Genomic DNA, 21721 nt, shown 5'->3' with positions numbered 1-21721 from the left:
CCTGTCAGCCTCCTCTGTCCATGGGATTTTACAGCATGTAATATAAACATATATGCCAGTGTATGTGTGTGTATATGTGTATGTGTGTGTGCGTTCATATGTACCTTTCTCTTGCCCATTGTAGTGGGCTTGTGAAAGTAAAAGTTGCTCAGTCGTGTCCACCTCTTTGCAACCCCATGGACTGTAGCCTGCCAGGCTCCTAAGTCCATGGAATTCTCCAGGCTAAGAATACTGGAGTGGGTTGCTGGTTCCTTCTCCAGGGGATCTTCCCAACCCAGGGATCGAACCCAAGTCTCCTGCACTGCAGGCAGATTCTTTACCATCTGAGATACCAGGGAAGCAGGTGACATCTCTGCCTTTGTCCACTCTCCTTCCACTCCCTCAGCCTCACAACTCACTTGCCGCCTCTCTTCTGTGTTGATTTCTGATTCCACACTGGCCAAGAACAGGGGAAGCCAGCTACTAAGTCCTTCACCCCTGAAGTAGCTGTCATGCTCCGGAACGTTATCAAAATAAATTTCCAGGTTGAAAAGAGGCGTGGATAAAGATATCCATTTCTTTGGGGGAAGTTTTGTAACCCAATTTGTAATTCAGATTTGGTGCTCTGTTCCCAAATTTGCTTTATACCACTGGTTGTTGTGATGTAAAAATTGTGAGTCACACATGAGTTCTTCGTACCCATGATTTATTTCTTCCTTACACTAGTTCCTCCAGTTTTTCCTCTTCCCTCGTTCTCACCTCCATCTAGAATCAATGGAGAAGTCTATTTTCTTCAGAGTTGAATATTGTTTAAAAAAAATTATTCTCAAAACAAACAAAAAAAATTGCTCTTGAATGTGGTTGCGTGTAGCTGACTGGTCTTAACTGGTTGGAAATGCACTGCTGTGCTTCCCACCTCCTGTTAGGTGGCCATGATCTGTTTCCTGGTCAAGGAATGAGTGCCATGTCATGTGCTACAGAACAGTTTTCCAGCCCCCAATTCCCAGCAGACCTCAGAGATAGGAGAAGCATCCTGAATGCACATAGCTATAGTTTTATCATCTTGCACTCATCACTACATTCAGGAAGATACTTTTTTTTTTTTAAATTATGCAACAGAACTGCTGCCTTAGGGTAAACTTTGACACAAAGTAATTGTGTTCTTGACTAAATCAACTAAAAGAAAATTAAGAAAATAGACCTGGCATAAGTTCCATGTCTTTCTTTTTCAAATGACTACTTTTGGAGAAGCACTTGCATAGGCAATAGAAACAAAGGATCACCTCTAAAGGACAAGTTTGCCTTTTCAAAGAATGGGCAAATGGTAGAAATTGTAACTCTCCAATATCATGGACATTCCTAGCTTTTCTTGTTGATCAAATGGGAATACAGTCATTAGTCCCTATGCATTTTGACCATTTAGACATTTTCAAACATTAGACAAAATACATGGATACTAGGACTCATACCATCTTTAAAAATTGAAGTTGAGGGATGCTCTTTGAAAATATTGTCACTAACAAACATTTAGTTGGTACCCAAATTATGCAAAACCCAAGGAGATAACAAAAGTAAGGGGATGCAGACAGCCCTGAACTCTGCCGTCTCATCAGCATCTTGTAGTTGAAGTGCTCTGAAAAATTTACCTGGATTCTGGAGCTCATTATGTGTGGTGGCTCTTCCTTTCATTCAGTGGATTTTTATTGAGATATTTCCTTGAGTCCATTGATGGATATTAGGCTCAAAGGACTGTTTCCTCCCCATACCATAGTCTAGCTTAGAGACAAAACCAGTGTTGTCTGTCAGGGTTAAATGTTCATGTGTGTGTCAAAAATACCAGGAGTACAGATGAGAAAAGAAAAGATATGGGATTATAGAGGAGATTGTTGGGAATTGAAAGGGTCTAGAAGACTTTACAGAAGAGAAGAGGCATGAAGTAGACCTTGAGTGAAGCAGGATTTCCATAGGGGTCAGTGATGGGGGCAGAAAGGGAAAGATGCATGTATAAAGAAGAGAGAAGGCATAAGATATGTTTGGGGACAGGAAAGAAATAAGGTACACTGGAATCCCCTCTCTGTGTTGGTGTTGGAAGGAAAGGAGATTGGAGAAAAGATTATGGGGTATCTTGACAAAGTTGCCTCACTGGGGTAATAAAGAATTGATGCATCCGAGTGTTAACACGATAAAATTTATTTCTTGCTCATTTAACAGTTCCTTGCAGGCGTTTAGTGGGTAGACTTCCATATGGTGACTCAGGGAAGCAGGCTCTTCCACGTTATTGCAAAATTCTGAAAAGCATGGCATCTTGTTCAGTCGCTCAGCCGTGTCCGACTCTTTGCAACCCCATGGACTGCAGCACACCAGGCCTCCCCGTCCTTCACCGTCTCCTGGAGCTTGCTCAAACTCATGTCCATTGAGTCAGTGATGCCATCCAACCATCTCATCCTCTCTCATCCCCTTCTCCTGCTTTCAATTTTTCCCAGCATCAGGGTCTTTTCCAATGAGTTGGCTTTCCATCAGGTGGCCAAAGTATTGGAGGTTCAGTTTCAGCATGAGTCTTTCTAATGAATACTCAGGATTGATTTCCTTCAGGATTGATTTCCTTTAGGATTGACAGATTTGATCTTGCAATCCAAGGAACTCTCAAGAGTCTTCTCAAAAAAAAAAAAGTCTTCTCCAACACCTCAGTTTAAAAGCATCAGTTCTTCAGCGTTCAGCCTTCTTTAGTGTGAGAGATTTCCGACTACTTTCCACTGGCCACCCCTAACAGTAAGGGAGACTGGGAAATACAGATTGGCTCTGTGTCAGGAGAAAAAAAAAGATCCTAGTGGGCACCTAGTCGTTTCTACATGGACTTTTAGCTTGAGTGGGTTGAACTTTCTCCTGAATGGTATGGTTAAGTCATCCTCCACCTTAACATGAGAACATGCTCCATAAAGAATGATTTTTTGGTGTGTTATATTCACTGCTGGTATCCCCGATATATGGTAAACCTTGAATAAATCTTAGCTCAAATAATGAAACAGTTGTGGATGCTGGATAGAACCTTGCAGGATGGACTCGTGGAAAGAAAGCTGAGGCAGGGAAGTTAATTAGAAAGCGATGGTGATAATCTGATAGAGTCAATTTAGTGCAATTACAGTAGGAATTAGTGCACTTTTAGAACCAGAAATGTTTGCTTCTGCTTTTTTAACTTTCTTAGTTTACAGCAAAGCCCTGGCTTATAGTTTAGCCAGAGTCCCTGCTGAGTTGAAATCATAGAAGCAGGTTGTGAGCTGAAAGGGCCTGGGACTTTCTTTGGAGGTATTAATTGGAAAGCAGCCTCGGGAATTGGGCTATGCCACAATTCTGCAACCCAAACAAAATAAAACCTGACCAAAGCAGCAAACTTAAATTGCAGTTCAAGTTACTTTAACGGACTCTTGGGAGACACAAACTGCAGTTGTATTATGTATGCAAAATTCACTCTTTGACCTTATTGAAAGGAAAATTACTGGAGTGCACACAGTCTTTGGCCAGCTTTCCAGTGTGTTGGACAAGTTAACGGCCATGCAACTATGCAATATTTTTCTTAAATTTTAATTTTAAAATATGCTTGAAAAATACATGCTGATCCAACAAGAACAGAGAATATTGATGAAAAGAATACGTTCTCTGTGCACCTAAGAGAAGTCCACATCCAGGCAACCTCGTGTGGCCCAAGGCTTTGAGATTTGAGGAAGTTAAAAGCTAAGGAGAGCCTTCTGCCTCCCTCTAGATTTGACTTTTGTGGTTTATGTATAAGCCGGGGCAGACCTCAGAGTGTGACCTAGACTCAGGTTATGCGCCTCTGAAGTCTGGTGAAGAGTCCAGCGTCCAGGATTATGCAGTCGAGTGAGGAAACTCACTGAGAACAGCTAGGGATTCCTAGGAGATTTTTAGTGATTCGTGCTGATCTGGAAATAATGTAAAAACAACAGAAGGACTTTCTGTGGTATTTTCATGTGTTTTCTATTGGTTTGGGGAAGAAGCCAACCTTAAAGTGGCTTAAAAATAATAAATATTTAAAAAGACATAACATGCTCTACCCTTTTCATCTGTCCCTACCAAAAAATAAAGCTTGCATAATGAAAATGGCAGAAATAGGAAGGGAAAGCAGAAACAACAGGCGACAGTAGTGTGCTCAGATGGGAATGAATAGGATCCAGACGGCTAATGTCTGGTGTTAATACAGAAAGTGCTGGAGAAGGTGTGAGGAAACGCTATGAGGGAATCTTTCCCTTGCGAGGCCGAGGACTCTTTGAGGCGTGAGTTCCTTATTTCCTGAGGCCTTTCAAGATAAAAATTCCAGGCTTGAGGCAACGGATACTTTTGAAGGTCTACTAGTTTGGTTTCTAGCTCAAATCCTAGAGAAGCCAATTCATTGAAATGTTATTTGCCTAGTGATTGATCTACCAAATTTACTGATTTTTTTGGTAAAGGAAAAAAAAACTGAATCATTCACAAATTTGATAGTAATTCATATCGCACCGGATAGTTTTCACTTGAGCCTTGCAAAGCTGTTGAATGTAAATTGACTGGAAAGCCCTTTTTTTTTTTCTTTTTTTGTTGTGGCTTTATGGGGATTCAGTTACAAGTTGCTGAGGCTGGAAAAACAGGCATCCCTGCTAAGGAATGGAGAAAGGAAGTTGGTATGCTCATCTTCACATCCCGGAGGGGCGAGAGATACTAATAGGCAGAGAAGCAGGGGATACTGAGGAATAAAAGGAATGCATGTCAGAGGTGATGGATGCTGGAGGACAGAAAGGGTCAAGAATGAAGGACAATGAAAGATCTGAAGACTCTAGAACATTTTCCAAGGCTGCTGAAGTCTTTTTAATATCAGTCATCATAAACCTTCTACTTGATTCATAGAAACAGATTAGTTTAGCTGAGTGACTTCAGTGAAATGGTTCTTCTGAATGTTGGCTTCCAGTGTATCCATTTTCAGCAGATTGGCTAACTTCCCCAAATCTGAGCCTTGCTGAGTTGTTCTAGCAACACCTTTAAGGAGTGACCAAAAGGGAAGTCTTCCTGGAGGAAGCTTTTCTGCAGGACTAGAAAGATGGGGGCCTGAAAGAGGAAGACACATCTCAATAAAACCCCCAAAGTTGTTTGTTGCCTTGGGCTTGGAAAGAGAGGCCAACCTGTCTGGGTTTGCCAGAGACATTTCCTGGTTATAGTACCGAAAGCCTCAAATCTCAGCCAAACCGAGAGGGTTGGTTGGTCTTAAGAGCCAAAATGCTCAGGTGGCTCAGACGGTAAAGAATCTGCTTGTAATGCAGGAGACCAAGATTCAGTCTCTGGGTTGGGAAGATCCTCTTGTAGGAGGGCATGACAACCCACTCCAGTATTCTTGCCTGGAGAATGTCATGGACAGAGGAGCCTGGTGGGCTACAGTCCACAGGTTTGCAAGGAGTCTGACATGACTGAGTGACTTTCAGTTTCACTTCAAGAAGGAAAAAAAGATAAAGGTGGTGGTGACGGTGAGTGGGGAGAGGTGATGCTGTACCCATCGCTTTAGAGGCAGTCTTCTCATGGGTACAATTTATGGCATCTACGGGGAAGAGCACGGGATGCCTAGGGGCAGTTTCCCAGGTCTGAGCAATCACCCCGGGACCAACCCCAGGAAAGGCCTAGGTTTGTTCCAGATAGTTTGGTTAGACACTATATATATGCACGTACTTTTCTAAATGTGCTTTTTTCTCCTTCTCTTTTCTTTAGGGAGGCAGGACACAGTGCGTGAGAGAAGTCTGTCCCATTCTCTCCTGTCCTCAGCACCTTAGCCACATTCCCCCAGGACAGTGCTGCCCCAAATGTTTGGGTGAGTGATTGTTTTTAGGTCAAAGAACAATGTAATTTATTCTGGAAGTTTCTGTTGAGAGTCGTCCACTTTGTTATCTTGAGGTTCTCAAGCTGTGCTATTTCATGGCTTCTTAGAGACAGCACCTTCTGATTACCTGAGTGTAAGGTGTGGTGGCTCAATAGGTAAAGAATCCACCTGCAATGCAGGAGACCTGGGTTTGATACCTAGGTCGGGAAGATCCCCTGGAGGAGGAAGTGGCAACCCACTTCAGTATTCTTGCCTCAGAAATCCCATGGACAGAGGAGCCTGGTGGGCTACAAGACCATGGAGTCACAAGAGTTGGGCACAGCTGAGAGGCTAAACCATCACTAAGGTGTGTACAGGGGTTTATTTCACTTCTGAGCCTCCCGAGAACTTTCTTTTCTCTTATCTTCCCCTGTAATTGTAAACCTGGTATACCAGACACCCTGGGATAATAACCTCTTGTGGGGAGAATGGTACTGAGGAAACCATCTTTAATTGGACATATGATGATTAGTAGGAATGTATTTTTGTGGGGAGAACAACATTGAGAAACTGTCTTTAACTGGGCCTCTGACATTTAGTAGGAATGTATTTTAAAGGCATGTGAGGACTTCCTGGCAGTCCAGTGGTTAAGAGTCTGTGCTACCAGTGTGGGGGGTTGGATGGGGGATGGGGGCAGAGGCACGAGGGTTCAATCCCTGGTCAGGGAACTAAGATCGCACATGATTCGAAGCATGGCCAAAAAAGAAAAATAAATAAATAAAGGCATATGAAGTAAACAGATGGAGGACTAGAGTGTTATTTTAGAGGCAAAAACATGCAGGAGGAGAACATGCCTCAAACAAGAGGTTTGGAAGGGAATAATGAATAAGTCAATAAAAAAGAGGATTAGTTATTCCTTTTTGAGCAATTACTACGTACTAGGCACCATGTGAAAACTTCAGGAACTTTTTTCTCATTTAATTTCCTCAAGAGTCTGTGACATACAGGTGCTAAGTATAGAATTCTGATATGTATTAATAACATCAGTTCAGTTCAGTTCAGTTCAGTCACTCAGTCGTGTCCGACTCTTTGCGACCCCATGAATTGCAGCACGCCAGGACTCTCTGTCCATCACCAACTCCCAGAGTCTACCCAAACCCATGTCCATCGAGTCAGTGATGCCATCCAACCATCTCATCCTCTGTCGTCCCCTTCTCCTCCTGCCCCCAATCCTACCCAGCATTAGGGTCTTTTCCAATGAGTCAACTCTTCGCATTAGGAAGCCAAAGTATTGGAGTTTCAGCTTCAACATCAGTCCTTCCATTGAACACCCAGGATTGATCTCCTTTAGGATGGATTGATTGGATCTCCTTGCAGTCCAAGGGCTAGGTACCATTATTAGTTTTGTGCTGAGAAGGAAGTAGAATTCCCAGAAGGTAGCACAGCTAGTGAGCTATGGAGTTGACTCCTGAACATGAGTCTCTGTGATTCCCAAGCCCACGATTTAACCTGCTGCTTCTCAGCTTTCCAGGTAACATGGAGAGTAGCACGCATGTTACCACCTGAAGAGAAATACCCTGGATGGAGGGTCTCTAGAGCATGGAATCCTTTGGTTTTTGTTCGTAATCTATATATCAGCTTCTTCCATGTGGCCTTTAGGTCATTGAAGTTGATTGAGTTTGACTGTTTAAGATTCAGATAAAAGTAGCTTGATCCATCAAATGAATACAATAGAATATGCAGCATCCCCACCAGTATCTCCAGGGATCCTTGGCAGGGGGCTTATATTTTCTCTAGTCACTGCTGGCTTTGTGTTTTTGCTCCTGCTGCTTTTTTCTATTTGTTCCCTACCTCTTCCTCTTCTACCTCCTCCTCCTTCTCTTCCCTTTTTTTTTGTTCCTCTTCCTTTCCCTCCTCCATCTGCTTCTTCAACATCATTTTGTCCTTTCAGGAAAACCTCCCCACCCTGTTTTTTCACATTCTATGGTGCTATTGAATCAAGGCTTGTGCAGGGGATTTCGCTGAAAGTTTACAGTAAGAGAGGCTGATTACTTTTCAAGGAAGCACAATGAATAACAGAAACCGAAATATTAGGCTCGCTTTGTTCTTAAAAGGTCTCAGCTACTTTGCCTTTAGGAAAATAACACTGTTTGTCTCTTTTTCTGTGGATTCCAGCCTCCAGTCGTTATTGTCCACACTCTTTCCTTGAATCTTCTGTCTTTTCTTTCATACTTTGCTTCCTCCAACGGAAACACCTGTTGATTTATTTTTGTCATTCCCCGCTTATCATAGCCATACCCTGAAGTCTATCTTTCTACAATTGAATTGGCCAATAAAAGTATCTTGTTAAATGACGGCAGCTTTCTCTTCTTTGAAGGATTCTGCTGCTAACTCTTCATCTAATAATGTTTGCCTTCCTTCTGTGTACACACACACAAACACACACACAAACACGCATCTGCTTTTAAAGTAATTTCATAGATATTATCAGAGCAAAGGAGAATTGTTTAGATATGACTGACTGAAGGCATTTCCATTGATGTGTGTGCTTCTTGGGTTGCCCAGGTGTGCTTGTGCCCCTGGAAGAGAAGTAGCCAGTTCACTGTTGTTGAAATCATTATGCTGTGGGTCATGGTGGAAGCAGGGCCCCATCTAAGTGAGAAAGTCGTCCCAGAGGAGGTGTGGGTTGGGGCCTCGACTTGAAGATAAGTAGGCTTGCCTAGAGAATCCTGTGGACAGAGCAGCCTGGTGGGCTGCTGTCCACAGGCTCACACAGAGTTGGACATGACTGAAGCAACTTGGCATGCGTGCATGCATTGGAGAAGGAAATGGCAACCCACTTCACTGTTCTTGCCTGGAGAATCCCAGGGATGGAGGAAATAGGTAGGCTGCCGTCTATGGGGTTGCACAGACGGACACGACTGAAGTGACTTAGCAGCAGCAGCAGCAGGCTTGATTAAAGCTCTGAAGCTGGTATCATGGATATGCTGAGTCAGATCAGATTCTCATATGAACAATGACTGTTGTATTGAATGCAGATTTTTCTGTCTGTTTGTGGTCAAAAGTTGGACTACAAAAGGAACAGCAAGTTTTAGGAAACTCAAAAATCCTAATTCTCCCAAATGAGACCTTTATTGTTGGGCTAAGCCCCAGCGGAATAAAGTGGAAATGACTTAAATTAGGCTATACACGGAGTCTCTGAACCATTCTTTTGAATGTTTTATCTTATTTTGAGCCATGATGACTTTGGGATTTAGGTAAGATTGTATGTTCTTTGACAGTAGAAAGAAACATACTCACACAACAGAAGACGGGGGGGAAAAAAAAGGGAAAATGCTTAGTAGATGCTGAAATTTTAGACTAATTAGAATTTTGGATTTTTGGACACTGATTTGCTGTTCAGTTTTCCCTTGAGCAGGATTCATTCACATGACATACCCCTGCCTTTTGCACTATTTCCCTGTCTTTTCTCATTTTCAATGAACAGCCTCATCAGAAGTTTCTATATATAGAGCACCCAATGCACTTCTTAGGGTCACATGGCCCAAGATCCTATTTGAATTATATGTGCTGTGTGCTCAGTTGCTCAGTTGTGTCTGATTCTTTGCGACCCCATGAACTGCAGCCCATCAGGCTCCTCTGTTCATGCGAATTCTCCAAGCAAGAATGCTGGATTGGGTTGCCATTTCCTTCTCCAGGGGATCTTCCTGATCCAGGAATTGAGTCCACATCTCCTGAATTGGCAGGTGGATTCTTTACCACTGTGCCACCTGGGAAGCCTATTTGAATTATACCACCTCTAATAATGATAATACTTATCTGCCATTGGTCATATTTGTGCAGGGAGATTAAACTCAAGCCTTTTTTGTTCAGTAGTCTACTGATTTATCAATCCACCAGTCTAACTATCTATAAAAGACAGGACAAGGCAAACCATGTTATCACAATTTGAAACAAATACTCAATTGAAGCAGAGCTATTTTTAATTCTTAAAGGACAGAAATATATCTCTGATGGAATAATATAGAGAACAGTGTTTAAAGCAGTGAAAAATAATGTCATCATCATTTTTCTAGTAAATTAAAAAAAAATCTGCTTAGGGGTGTTTCTTATACTTTTATAAAGTATCCTAAATCAAGATGTGATATGACAGGTGTGATTCTGATGGGGTGGGTGGCCTGCACACAGATTTCTGATGTTTCAGACAACCCTTGGGAGTTCTAGAGGAAGACCTAGAGAAAGGATGAATTCTGTATTTTTCAGGTAATCCTATGATTTAATCCGTAAATTTTTACAAACTTCAAAAGACTCAGAACCTGAGTATACACAGAAGAATGCCTGTTTCAGTTGGGATATTGCTATTTGTTAGGTGCACATATAGTCATTATGCTAAATTTTATCTAACCATAAAAAAGTTTTTGATGGTATACTTTAGCACTGACATTGTAGTTAGAGATGGTAATGTGTTATTGGGAGGAGGCATTTTGATATCATTTTATGACAAGTGAACTAAGTCAGGCCTCGAGAAATCAAGCTCAAGGTCACCCTGGAGTGTGCATGTGGGACCCAAGTTAAAATTATCACAGTCATCTTTTGAGGCAAGTTTGCTTCTTGTAGGGAGAACTAAACTAATGATTTAATTCTACATCTATACTGTATCCCAGCTTTGAGGTTGACTCTTAATGGGAAGATGGCATTTTTCTTGACACCTACTAACAGTAATTCCAATAATTCTAATTCCGAGAATAGCATTTCATATGTGTTTATAGACACTTCACCATTTCACTTGGTCTCCAATGAATTAGAGATTGCTTTTAATCCTTTTACAGGATGAGTGTGTGTATAAATCTTATGAGTGATGATTAATCTTTGACTTCTCAACTTAGTCCTTAATTGAAGTAACATTTCAGAGGTATTTTTATGTGCTCCAGGGAGTAGAAACTCAAATACTGAAAGAAAGGAGGAAATTGGATTACACTCTTTATTTGAGGTTGATTATTTTCACCTTTTGGGTCACCAATCAAATCCTTACATCAGGGAAAACCAAGGTAATTCTGCAAGAGGTGTGATGCCTGTGGGATGTTGAACACTGGGTATGTGGAGTTGGATTCTTCCTCTATGTGATCTTTGAGTTAGCATCACCCTTGATGTCAATGGTCTTGTCATTTCTTCAACTGAGATACTATCTCATTAGTTTTTCTTTTTGCTCATCCTAGTCTTCTTTGGATATCTTGACTTCTGCTGCCTCTTCCCTGCCAACACCCACTTTCTGGATAATTTTACTCATTCTTTAAGATACAGCTCAGGCAGTACATCCTCCAAAAAGTCTTCTCTGTCCTCCCCGTCCACACAGTTCCTAGACTGGCTTCTTTCCAGAACTGACTGTCTTATTGTATTGAAATCATCTTTTGTGGGTTTGTTTCCCCAGTAGACTAAGCTCCATTGGGACAGGATGTCTTAGTCATCCTGGTTCACTATGATGAACTCATAATCAAGATTTGTTGAACTTAAAAGATTCAGTATGGAATCAAACTTTCTTTAGCAAAAACTCTTTGAAGTCATGATTCCTGGGAATCCCCTAGAAACATGTGACCCCTGGCTCTGTATTTGTGCACTAGATTTACCTGGGCTTGTGGGAATGTTTAACAGTCCTGTGCTATAATTGCTGATGATGAAGTGGGACATCCCTGACTTCTATCTTGCTAACACTATGCTGTTGCTTCTTTCTAGGTCAAAGGAAAGTGTTCGACCTCCCATTTGGAAGCTGCCTCTTTCGCAGTGATGTTTATGACAATGGATCCTCTTTTCTCTATGATAACTGCACTGCATGTACCTGCAAGGTAAGATGGTTCTGAGGGGCCGTGGTCCAAAATGGATGGCACTTTGGTTTTAATGTTAACGCTATAGCCAAACATAATAATGTGTTATTTATGGGAATGAGGCATTACTGATGCCACTGTATCTGTAAAATTATACTGCATGTTCACAAGGAAGTTTAGACATAGGATCCAAATTACAAATCACTGTCATCTTCCCAGGACCAATAAGTTAGCTCTAGGGGTGAGAATTAAACTCTGAAGGGCTGAAGCACTTGTAAAAATCAGACAAATACACTTGACAGTGTTCTCTGGCTCTAATTATTTAGTATGAATTCTCTGACACACCTGGCAATAAAAATGGCTTTAACCACAAGCAAGAGAAAAGAAGCCAACTCATCAGAAAAGACTGTTGCTGGGAAAGATTGAGAGTAGGAAAAGAAGGGGGCAACAGAGGATGAGATTGTTGGATAGCATCACTGACTCAATGGACATGAGTTTGAGCAAACTCTAGGATATAGTAAAGGACAGGAAAGCCTGGTGTGCTGTGGTCCACGAGGGAGTCAGACATGACTTGGCGACCAAACAACAACAGTAAAGAGAAAAGAAAGGCATGGGTTCACAGGTAATCACAAAAATAAATCTGGTAGTTTGGGAAGAGAGTATTTATGTGTTGTTCATCTTACCATTTCTTACATGAGTCATTACACACTTTTCTCAAAAGGCAACTACACATCTAGTGACTGGTAAAGAAAGAATTCCTCAGCTCCAGAAATTTAAAGGGATTAAGCACATCACACATTCCTAAACTATGTTTATATGGTGATTCAGTTCTGAAATCGAGAAGAGAATCATTTTCACAGAGGACTTTAGGACCGTTCATTAGCAAGTTAACCGAAACATCTGTGTGACATGAGTTTAGAATAATACATTTTGGGGGTGATAGTTGTTGTTTGTTTTTAATAACCAGAGGTCTGGAGAGGGAAAGAGGAACTTTTTTCACTGTCAATCAGTAGCTGGGATTAGAGTTCAGAAGTTCCTGATTATTCAAGGCATGCTTTGTTAATGAGCATGCACTGCATCTTCAACGAAGTGGCCGAGTAAGGGCTGAACTGTCTGTTCCCTAGCACTGAACAGCAAGTAATTCCGAAGACTGGAATTACTTTCCTGAGGCCCTCTCCTCTTTTTCGTGGTTCATAGAATCCTGTGGTAAACATATAGCCACTACTTCTGTTGCCTTGGCCTCCATTCTCTGGACTTCTCTCTTTCCTGGAATTTCACAGGTTATAGCTTCTTCTTGGGGATACTGAGCCTTTGATGAAACACATCACATTCCCAATTCTCTTGATTGCAGAAAAGCCAGGCATTCCAGGAATGAAAATTAGTTATGCTTGCAGCCTTTTGGGTCTCATTCTTTGAGAGATTCTTCCAGAGATGATTAGCCAATATGTCCCAATACTCAAAAGAAGCGTAACTGAAACTGTTCCTTCAAGATGTTTTTTATCAGAGTATGAGTTCACAGTCATTTTTGGGAAATGGAATACTTGAAGAATCAGGCTGCAATCATTTGGGGTGATCAGGATTGTTTTGTACCTGTTTAGAGTTTCACTCTCCAGTCTCCCCATCCAGTGAGTGCCATGGCAGGTGCCGGAAATAGTTCTCTGAACACAATTCAGTTTCAGGTTTCCATCTGCCTGCAGTGTCCTCATCTTCCTTGAGTTTGATTAGCAAACTCCTCTTCATTCACAGCAGCCTTTCTCAGGTGTCACCTCTTCTAGTGAGGTTTTCCCGACCCACCTAGAGAGGTAATTGTTACATCTTCTCTGCTAGTCCTACACCTTTGCTAGTTCTTTTTACCACATTATTATATAGTCTTGGTTCAAATGGTTATCTCTTCTCTTTGTGAGTTCCTTGAGGACAGGCGCACATCCACCCATGTCTGTATTCTAACTGCTTAATGCAGTTCCAGGCAATGATCTAATGGTACTGTGTGTGTGTGTTTGTTTGTGTGTGGTTAGGGATGGTTGGTTGTGGGTGTATATTAAATGAAAGTTGGGAAATCTATCATGAAGTATGCATTATTCTAGAGCTGGTGAGTGCCCTTGTTTTTCAAACTTGAAATCAAAACATGCAGTTTGACAAAGGATTTTTTCCAGTTTATGAGTTGACTTATTTCCATGTGCCAGGCACTGTGCCAAGTACTTTGCATATTCCATTAAACTGCACAATAAACTTGAGAGGTGTTATCATCTCCATTTTGAAGATGAGGAATCCGGGGCACAGGGGGATGGATTTGTACAAGACAATACACTTAATAAATGAACTGGCATTCTACCCTGGCCTTATTCAATTCTACATCCTATCCACTGTGTGATGTGATTAGAATAACAAATGCCTTTTTTTGAAGGATCATCTCATTGTCATATTAATATTAAGAGGATAAGTTAGTGAGAGTATAGTAGATGGTACCAGAAGTGCCTCTTGAAGTCATAGAATTGACGTACAAGCTGCAGAAGTTACATCCGTCGATTTACACAACCTATTTGTATGCAAGGCTCCAAAGTGAGTCCTCTCTCCAAGCTTACTGATTGGGTCTATGTCTTGGAGAGGGGTTTGGCCTCTCATTTCCTTGCTCTTGGTTCACACTAACTCAGCACTTTGAGGTCATTGCCAATCTACCCTGGGACACTTCTTTCCTTCATCCTGTCTTTTGCTAAGTTTCATAAATATTTTGCTCTTATAGTCATTCCACCTGACATTCTACTCCAGGTGAAATTTCAGCTTGTTGCTGGGGAACTGGAAAAATTTACTTTTCTTAGGCTCCTCTGAACTTTTTTCCCATGCATTTTTTTCGTCCATGGAATGCCACTTCTTTTGAAATCAAGCCACACTCTTTAATGTTACAGATATGGATTTGTCACCCTCAGAGTTTAAGTGTCCTTGATTAAGGTCACACAGTTGATGGAAGGCCCCTAGAACCCAGGCCTAGCTTTAGACTTGCTCATTTGGTTCCTTTGTGAACACAGAACACACTAAGGAATTTCATCTTCACATGGAGCATGAGCTCTAAATTTTTACTCTTTGATCAAAGATATCCTGAATTTACTGTCAGCTCTTAGAAGGTGTCATAAAGCCATGGGAGAGACCTGAGAGAACACTGTTAAGGAGGGTTGAAAAAGATGAGAAAGGCAGGAAAAAAGAAGGAAACTGGTTGGTCCATAGTGCACTGGGCCTTCTTACCACACACTGGCTGGAGCAGGATATCCCATCAGTCTCCTGAGCATTAACTGATAAGCCCTTGGAAAGTGGGGGGGGCATATGTCACACTGTTCATAGCTTTCTCTTCTTCTAGTCCAGATACTTAGTCAGCAAATAAAATTTTAAGGTGAATGAAAGATTTATTGCAGTGAATTAGAATATGATATCTTCGATCCCTGGGTTGGGAAGATTTCTTGTAGAAGAGACAGGCTACCCACTCCAGTATTCTGGCCTGGAGAATTCCATGGACTGTATAGTCCATGGGGTCGCAAAGAGTTGGACACGACTGAGCGACTTTTACACACATCTTCAGCATATATTTTAAAGAAGTTAATTGTGGGTTGTTAAAGGAAGACCAGGACTTCCCTGTAGCTCAAATGGTAAAGAAACTGCCTGTGATGCAGGATACCAGGGTTCCATCCCTGAGTTGGGAAGTTCCTCTGGAGAAGGGAACGGCAATCCACTCCAATATTCTTGCCTGGAGAATTCCATGGACAGAGAAGCCTGGTGGGCTACAGTCCATGGGGTCGCAAAGAGTCGGACACGACTGCGTGACTAACACACACAAAGGAAGACCAGATAGGATGTCTGGTGGAGGTGGAAATTGTTTTTAACTTTCAGTTTGCTTTTGGGCCCCAGGACTCCACTGTTGTGTGTAAGAAGAAGTGCTCCCACCCTGGTGGCTGCGACAGAGGTGAGGAGGCCTGTTGTGATGACTGTCTCCTGCGAGTGCCCCAGGAAGACATCAAAGTGTGCAAGTTTGGTAACAAGATTTTCCGGGTATGTCATGAGCCTGGCTCATGGGAACTACTGTATGATACTGAGTTGTAGAAAGCTGCTATCAAAGTGCAGATTGCAGTATTTCATATTTTGTGTATACATGTATGTATGTGTATAAATTTACTTATTTATATTATAATATATGTACATATATGTTTAGAGTCAAGGACACTTAGGGGTGGAGAAGCAACTGTTTGAAAATGTGTTTTTCTTGGCTTTACTTTTGGTTTCTAACATACATTAAACCTGTGAAATGTTGCCTTTTCTAAACGTGGTGGCCAGTGGTTGGGGCTGAGCTGAGGAGTGCCCTGGATGGTGCAGCTATGGGTACCCAAATGCCTGGGGACAGCAGAGCACTTGAACAAAGATGAGAGAGTCCTGCCCCGGCTGAGTTAGTAGGGTAGTCTGCTGCCCATCTCAGGTGTGTTTTACATTGTTTCCTAGTGGCATGGGTGGGAAGTTGGCCAGCGACCATTTAAACATTAGGATTAAGATCGTTGACTTTGTCCAAAGTGCTGCCCATCTAGTCTGTTTTCCCCATGGGTGGAGGGAGTTTCTCTGTACCTGAAGGTGTCATCTCAGGGTACCCTTGAGAACTGAGACCCTTGGAATCAAGTCAGAGATGGAGGCACCTCAGGCCCTCTGCACTTGGCTAGACTTCCTATTACAGAGCTGGAGGGAGTGTCTTGATTCCTACAACATCTGTAAAAAGACTTGATGTGTCATGCCTAAGGGAAGGGCGTCACGTGTGTGTGTGTGTGTGTGTGTGTGTGTGTGTGTCTCTGTGTGTTGTGGCTCCACCAGGCTCCCAGAGCTACTCATGTGTCCTCTTTTCACATCATCCTCTGTCTCTGGAGCATCCAGATGCGGTAGGCTCACCTTGATGACGCTTTTGTGCAAAGTGCTTTCCAGGCTCCTCACAAACAGGTTCCTTCACATACATGGATGGGGCCTGAAGTAATTTATGGAGTCCTAGAAATGTTCACTCAGAGAATTTGCAAGAGTCAGATACCCTTTGAAACAGATTCAGTCAGAGAAATAAAAGGCGCTAGAGACTTAGGTAGTCCTTAAAATATCTTCCAAAAATGAGAAGGAAGAGTAAGAGGCAAAGGTGACATCAAAGATCTGGGCTGGTTTTTCTGTTTTTAGTGAAATTTGCTGCTCAGATCCAGAAGCCCAGAAAGGAATCCTTGCTCTGTTTTCAGGCCTAAATCTATTGCCCATAATCTTTTTTCTCACAAGCAAGAATACACGTTCCTGCATGTTCCCAGAAGTATAGGATTTTTGTGGCTAGGCACTTGGCAATTGCATGTTATAAATCCAATAAGCCAAAGAGATGCCTCAAACAGCCTTTTCTGGGCTAGAAAATGTGTCCCAAGTGCTACCCAGCCTTTTAGGAGGAGAGTATCAGACAGGCAGGGACATGGAATGAATGGCTCTTGGAGTTTTCTGACTGTGCTCCACATTTTCACATGGTTTGCTGGTCAGGTGTCTGCCTGGCAATGGGAGTCATATGGATTAGTCTCTGTTCTTTGCATGTTTGTGCCCCATGTAGGCCAAAACATGTCACATCTGGGAATAAACTAACCACCTCCGGACATCTCAATTAACGAGTGTCATCTGGGAGAACTCAAACTTTTCAGGCCTATCAAGTGGAAAAATTAGACCCTTGTTGTTGCATCATGTAGGAAAAGTCTTGTTTGTCTCCCAGGGTGAAGCTAAGTAAACAATGCAAGAGGAGCAAGATGCAAATATGACTTGGTTTGATGTACAAGCATTTTTTTTATACCCTGGAGGGGAAATGCTCGTGAGCATGCTCACACACACACACACACACCCCCCAAGATCTAGCGTTTCTATCAGATCAGTTAGATGTAGATAAACACCTCAGAGTAATTCAATCTACTGATGGAAACCATCACTCAGGGAAAGAAATGCTTTCCTTGACAGACAAATCCTAGCCTGGTGGATTAGCTCCCATCAGCCTCCAGCTTATGGAAGAATTCTGTGGTCTCTCTTGCAGGATGGAGAGATGTGGTCGTCTGTCAACTGCACCATCTGTGCTTGTGTGAAAGGCAAGATAGAGTGTCGCAAGAAGCAGTGTGTTCCCATCAGCAGCTGCCCTCAGGTTCGTCCGCAGGTTGACTTTCTCTTTACCTGAGCATCTTGAGAACCATTCTGTGTGTGGCATGGTCACCTCCCATCTTCTGAACACAGAATTCAGATCCTCCAAAACTTCCAAGTTCCCAAATAGACACGTGTCTTTTGCAAAGCTTGCTCCTTGTTCTTTATGGTTCTCATCCAGATTCTAGCCTAGCAGGGTAATAGCTCTTACCTCGCTCTGTTTTTTACTGATCTCTCCCAGTTTTTTGTTTTAATGTTTCCAACTTCTGTTTGATCAGCTCCCTCGTCTTTTGCTGGGTTTTCTTTTGAATATCATAACTCTCCTTCTTTTTACCTCTCTCTCTTTCTTTTCAAATCAGTTTTCTTCCTGTAGCCATTCAAAGGAATATGTAGTTGTTTATTAATAAATATCCCAACGAGTTTCACCTGCCCAGTGGCACCCTCCAACCCCTTTTCTGAAGTTTTCCCTCTCCAACCCGGCCTCTGTTGCAGTCCTGAATGGAAATGGTGTCTTTATGGAAATATCTCTTTTCAGAAACCCATAGTTCCAGCGCCCTGAATAAAGCATCCATTATCTTTCAAAGCATGAGCTTCATTGAATTCACCTCAGCAACTTGAAACCTTTCAAGGTTTTGTGCATTTTGGGAAAATGTCAAGCCTATTCAATACCTTCCAGTGAATGAAAAAAATACATCCATATATTCAGGACATGTCTTCCCTTCTCTGTCAGAGACAGCTTTTAATTTTATTCACATCTGTTATTATTATAAACAAAAAGTTGCTGTTTTTACGTGAGTGCCAAATGAGGCACAAAAAAACAACAGCTGTTGCTATTGCACAACTGAATAAATGGGGGAGAAAAAAAGAAAGAAAAAAAGAAACCCTAATTAGTCTTGTTTAAAAAAGCCTCAGATATAAAACTGAAAACCTCCCATAAAAGGAAAAAAAAAAAAAAAAAACAGGAGATACAATAAGGAGAGTTGAGCATGGTCTACTTATAAATATTCATTGGGAAAAATGGTATCACATCATTTTTGCCCATCCTCGAGGAACCCTCGCTGCTAATGAACTCTTGCGGCACATGTTAGTAATAATGGGCTTCCTTATTCTACAAGACAAAAACAAAAGGCTGAGCCAGACTGGTGGCTCGAGTAACCAGCCTCTGCAGGCCCTGGTGGAGTTCCCAGCTTCATTTGAGTTCTGCCACTTGTGGCAGGTGTGGTGGTTTGCATAGACCTCTTGCCGTGGGGAGGTCAGCGCTCTTTCTGTTACCAGCATCTTGGTTCATCTCTCTTCTTTGTGGACCATATTTGGGCCAAGAGCATCTGTCTCTCCAGGCGCAGGCCTGGCATTTCCCCCACCCCCACTCCACCCCTGTCTTCTTGTAGAGCCTGTCAGGCAGGGCCTGGCTCCTGCCTCAGGGCCCACCTTTTTGTTTCTAGGCAGTTTTCCAATCATTCCTTCGGTTCACACTTTGCCTCCTCAGCAGCCAGGCCAGCATAAGCACTTTGGAAGGTAATTTAGTTTTACCATAGAAATCCTGTTAAACACTTATTCCCCTCCCCTGCATTGCTTGGGGAAATTTAAAAAAAAAAAGATTTTTTTTTTTAAGAAGCAGACGTATTCCTGCTCTATCCTTCCTGGCTACTATACATCTTTTTCCAGAAGTTTGCATGCCTTGTTGAAGAAGGATTGTGTGGTTGCATTCCCTTCTTGATAGTCCCCCAGGGGCAAAGGAGTGCGTTTGGTGAGAAGGACTGAGGGTCCCACTGGGGACAGGTTCGTTATGACGATCATTCCATCACTGTTAGTATGTCCTGAGACGTCCTTGTTAGTCATGGGACCAACCTCGTCTGGTGCTGAGACCCTCCCCCTCTGAGGTGGGTGCTATTACTAGGCCCTTCTTCTGATGCTTTCATGGGGCGTCCAGAGCTCCTCAGCGAGTTGCACGTAACTCGGGAGCACAGACGTCATAGCTTTCTCTTGATTTATTCCCCGCCTAATTTAGTGATGTTTCCAGCCCCTCTCTCACTTTCTGAAGAAAGGCACTGGCTATTTCTGTCGAAGTACAGATGCAGGGAATCACAGAGTCATCCTTTGCTGGGGCCTTGGTTTAAACAGCTCTGTTCGGCTCAGACAGAGCACTGTATGCCATCATTCTATCAGCCGGAGCCAGTCTCCTTCGGATTTGTCCTCAACTGCTTTCAGGCGCGAGAAGTCCAAGGAGTCCTCTGTGCCAAATAGATAACAGAGCGCTTGGCCATGAAATTGTCGTGTTGCCCCAAACCATGGAGAGCAGCATGGCACGGTGTTTTGAGTCTCATTCAAACCTGTCATAGCCTTTACTGTACCTTTTTAAAGCATCAGACATGGTTCTAATGCTTTAATTATCAACTGGTATCTTTGTTGTTGTTGTTGTTAGTGTGATTTGTTTTTTAAGTACCTAAATCTATTCTTGATGGAATCGACAAGTAGTGAAACAGGGTTTTGACACAAGTCTTGGGCCACCACTCTGCAGTCTGTTTCCTTAGTTTCCTGTAAAGAAGGGAAAGGGGCATTTGTATATAGAGGGTTGTTGTGAAGCATAAATGAGATAAGGAAAGAAGAAGGTACAGCATTTTTTTCCTACTGTATAGCAGATACCCAACAAATATTAACTTCCCTTAAAGATTAAGATGAGACCTCTCTCATCTTAAAAATCTGGAGTGAAAAGTTAGCCTACCAGGTCACACAAAATTAGGTTTGATTTTGGGTTCTACCACCGTTGTGTTATATGACATCAATGTCTTCATCTATATGAAGGAAAACGCTCAGCTCACTAAGTTTTTGTGCATCTTAATAACAAAAATTATAATATGTTCTAAATATTAACTTATTTTAAATCCTTACACTTAGCTTGATGTTAGGTAACTTACGGAAAATATCTAGCAGGATGTCTGTTTCATAGTATGTGCTTCCTGAATGTTCATTTTCTTCCACATTTCTTTTCCCCTGCGATTCCACTGAGTCAGAGATAAAACAATGTCATTCTCTGATAAGGGTCCTGAGATTATGCATCATCCTTCAAATGTCAATCATTAGAAAAAAATTAGCAGAAATGCGGTAGAGGAGATTACACTGTTTTTCCAGAAAGGTAATGGAAAATTACTCAGCATTTCAAAACCCTTAGCCCCATTTGGCTTTGACTACATAATAGTCAGGGACAGCATACCACTCTCCGAAAGAAGGAATCAGGTTGAATTTCATTTGTGGCACAGATATTGTTCATATACATAGGCCCAAGCTTGGGTTACTGTTTATTTTTGGCCCCCTCCAATAAGCAGAGACAGAATGAAAGCTTTGCACAGATTGGTAGATTGACAGCCAATTCCCATTTCTACATGTGTACACTTGGTCTCTAGAGGGCTAGATTTGAGTATCAGTGAAAAGGTGGAATCCAGACTGTCTCCATCTTCCCTCCATGTGAGAAAAATCACACCAGTGAAACCTTTAGGGATTATATTTCTCTGAGGATAAAAACAGAAAGCTTTCTGAATGACTTTGCCTGGCTGTAGAACCTGATACTTAAAAATTCATTTTCACCACCATCATCGCCATCTGGGCATCGAGTTCAAATACAGCTTGGATGGATTTCATTGATTTATCTGGTATGAGATTTAAAAAAGTTTTGTCCTCAGCAGACCCTGTTTATTAACACTGAACTCTTTTTTTTTTTTTCTTGATTAGGGTAAAATTCTCAACAGGAAAGGATGCTGTCCTATTTGCACTGAAAGTAAGTTTATTGAAAATATGCTATTGATATTTATTTTGCATTTTATAGTACAATAAGAAAAACGATGGTGTAAGTTTTCAGCCTCTTTTATTTCTGTAGGAATAGGATGGGATCATCTTACCTTGCTACAGACAATTAAAGTCAATGGTAATCCTTGCACAG

At 42.0% G+C, this 21721-nt stretch overlaps 1 protein-coding gene across 2 annotated transcripts in view; it reads left to right on the top strand.

Moving 5' to 3' along the window:
* BMPER (BMP binding endothelial regulator) overlaps nt 1-21721 on the top strand; it is a 247111-nt gene that overhangs the window by 135502 nt on the left and 89888 nt on the right. For both annotated transcript variants that reach the window (XM_081533567.1, XM_081533565.1), the window contains exons 7-11: nt 5722-5821; nt 11540-11649; nt 15523-15663; nt 17687-17791; nt 21514-21559. In XM_081533567.1, the coding sequence (XP_081389693.1) occupies nt 5722-5821; nt 11540-11649; nt 15523-15663; nt 17687-17791; nt 21514-21559 (502 nt within the window). The remainder of the gene's footprint in view (nt 1-5721; nt 5822-11539; nt 11650-15522; nt 15664-17686; nt 17792-21513; nt 21560-21721) is intronic.

Source organism: Giraffa tippelskirchi, chromosome 10 (assembly GCF_054371585.1).
Source record: "Giraffa tippelskirchi isolate mGirTip1 chromosome 10, T2T-mGirTip1v1.2.pri, whole genome shotgun sequence".
NCBI classification, from domain to species: Eukaryota; Metazoa; Chordata; class Mammalia; order Artiodactyla; family Giraffidae; genus Giraffa; species Giraffa tippelskirchi.
Note: the sequence above shows the minus strand (reverse complement) of the source record. Positions and strands in the feature narration are given on the sequence as shown.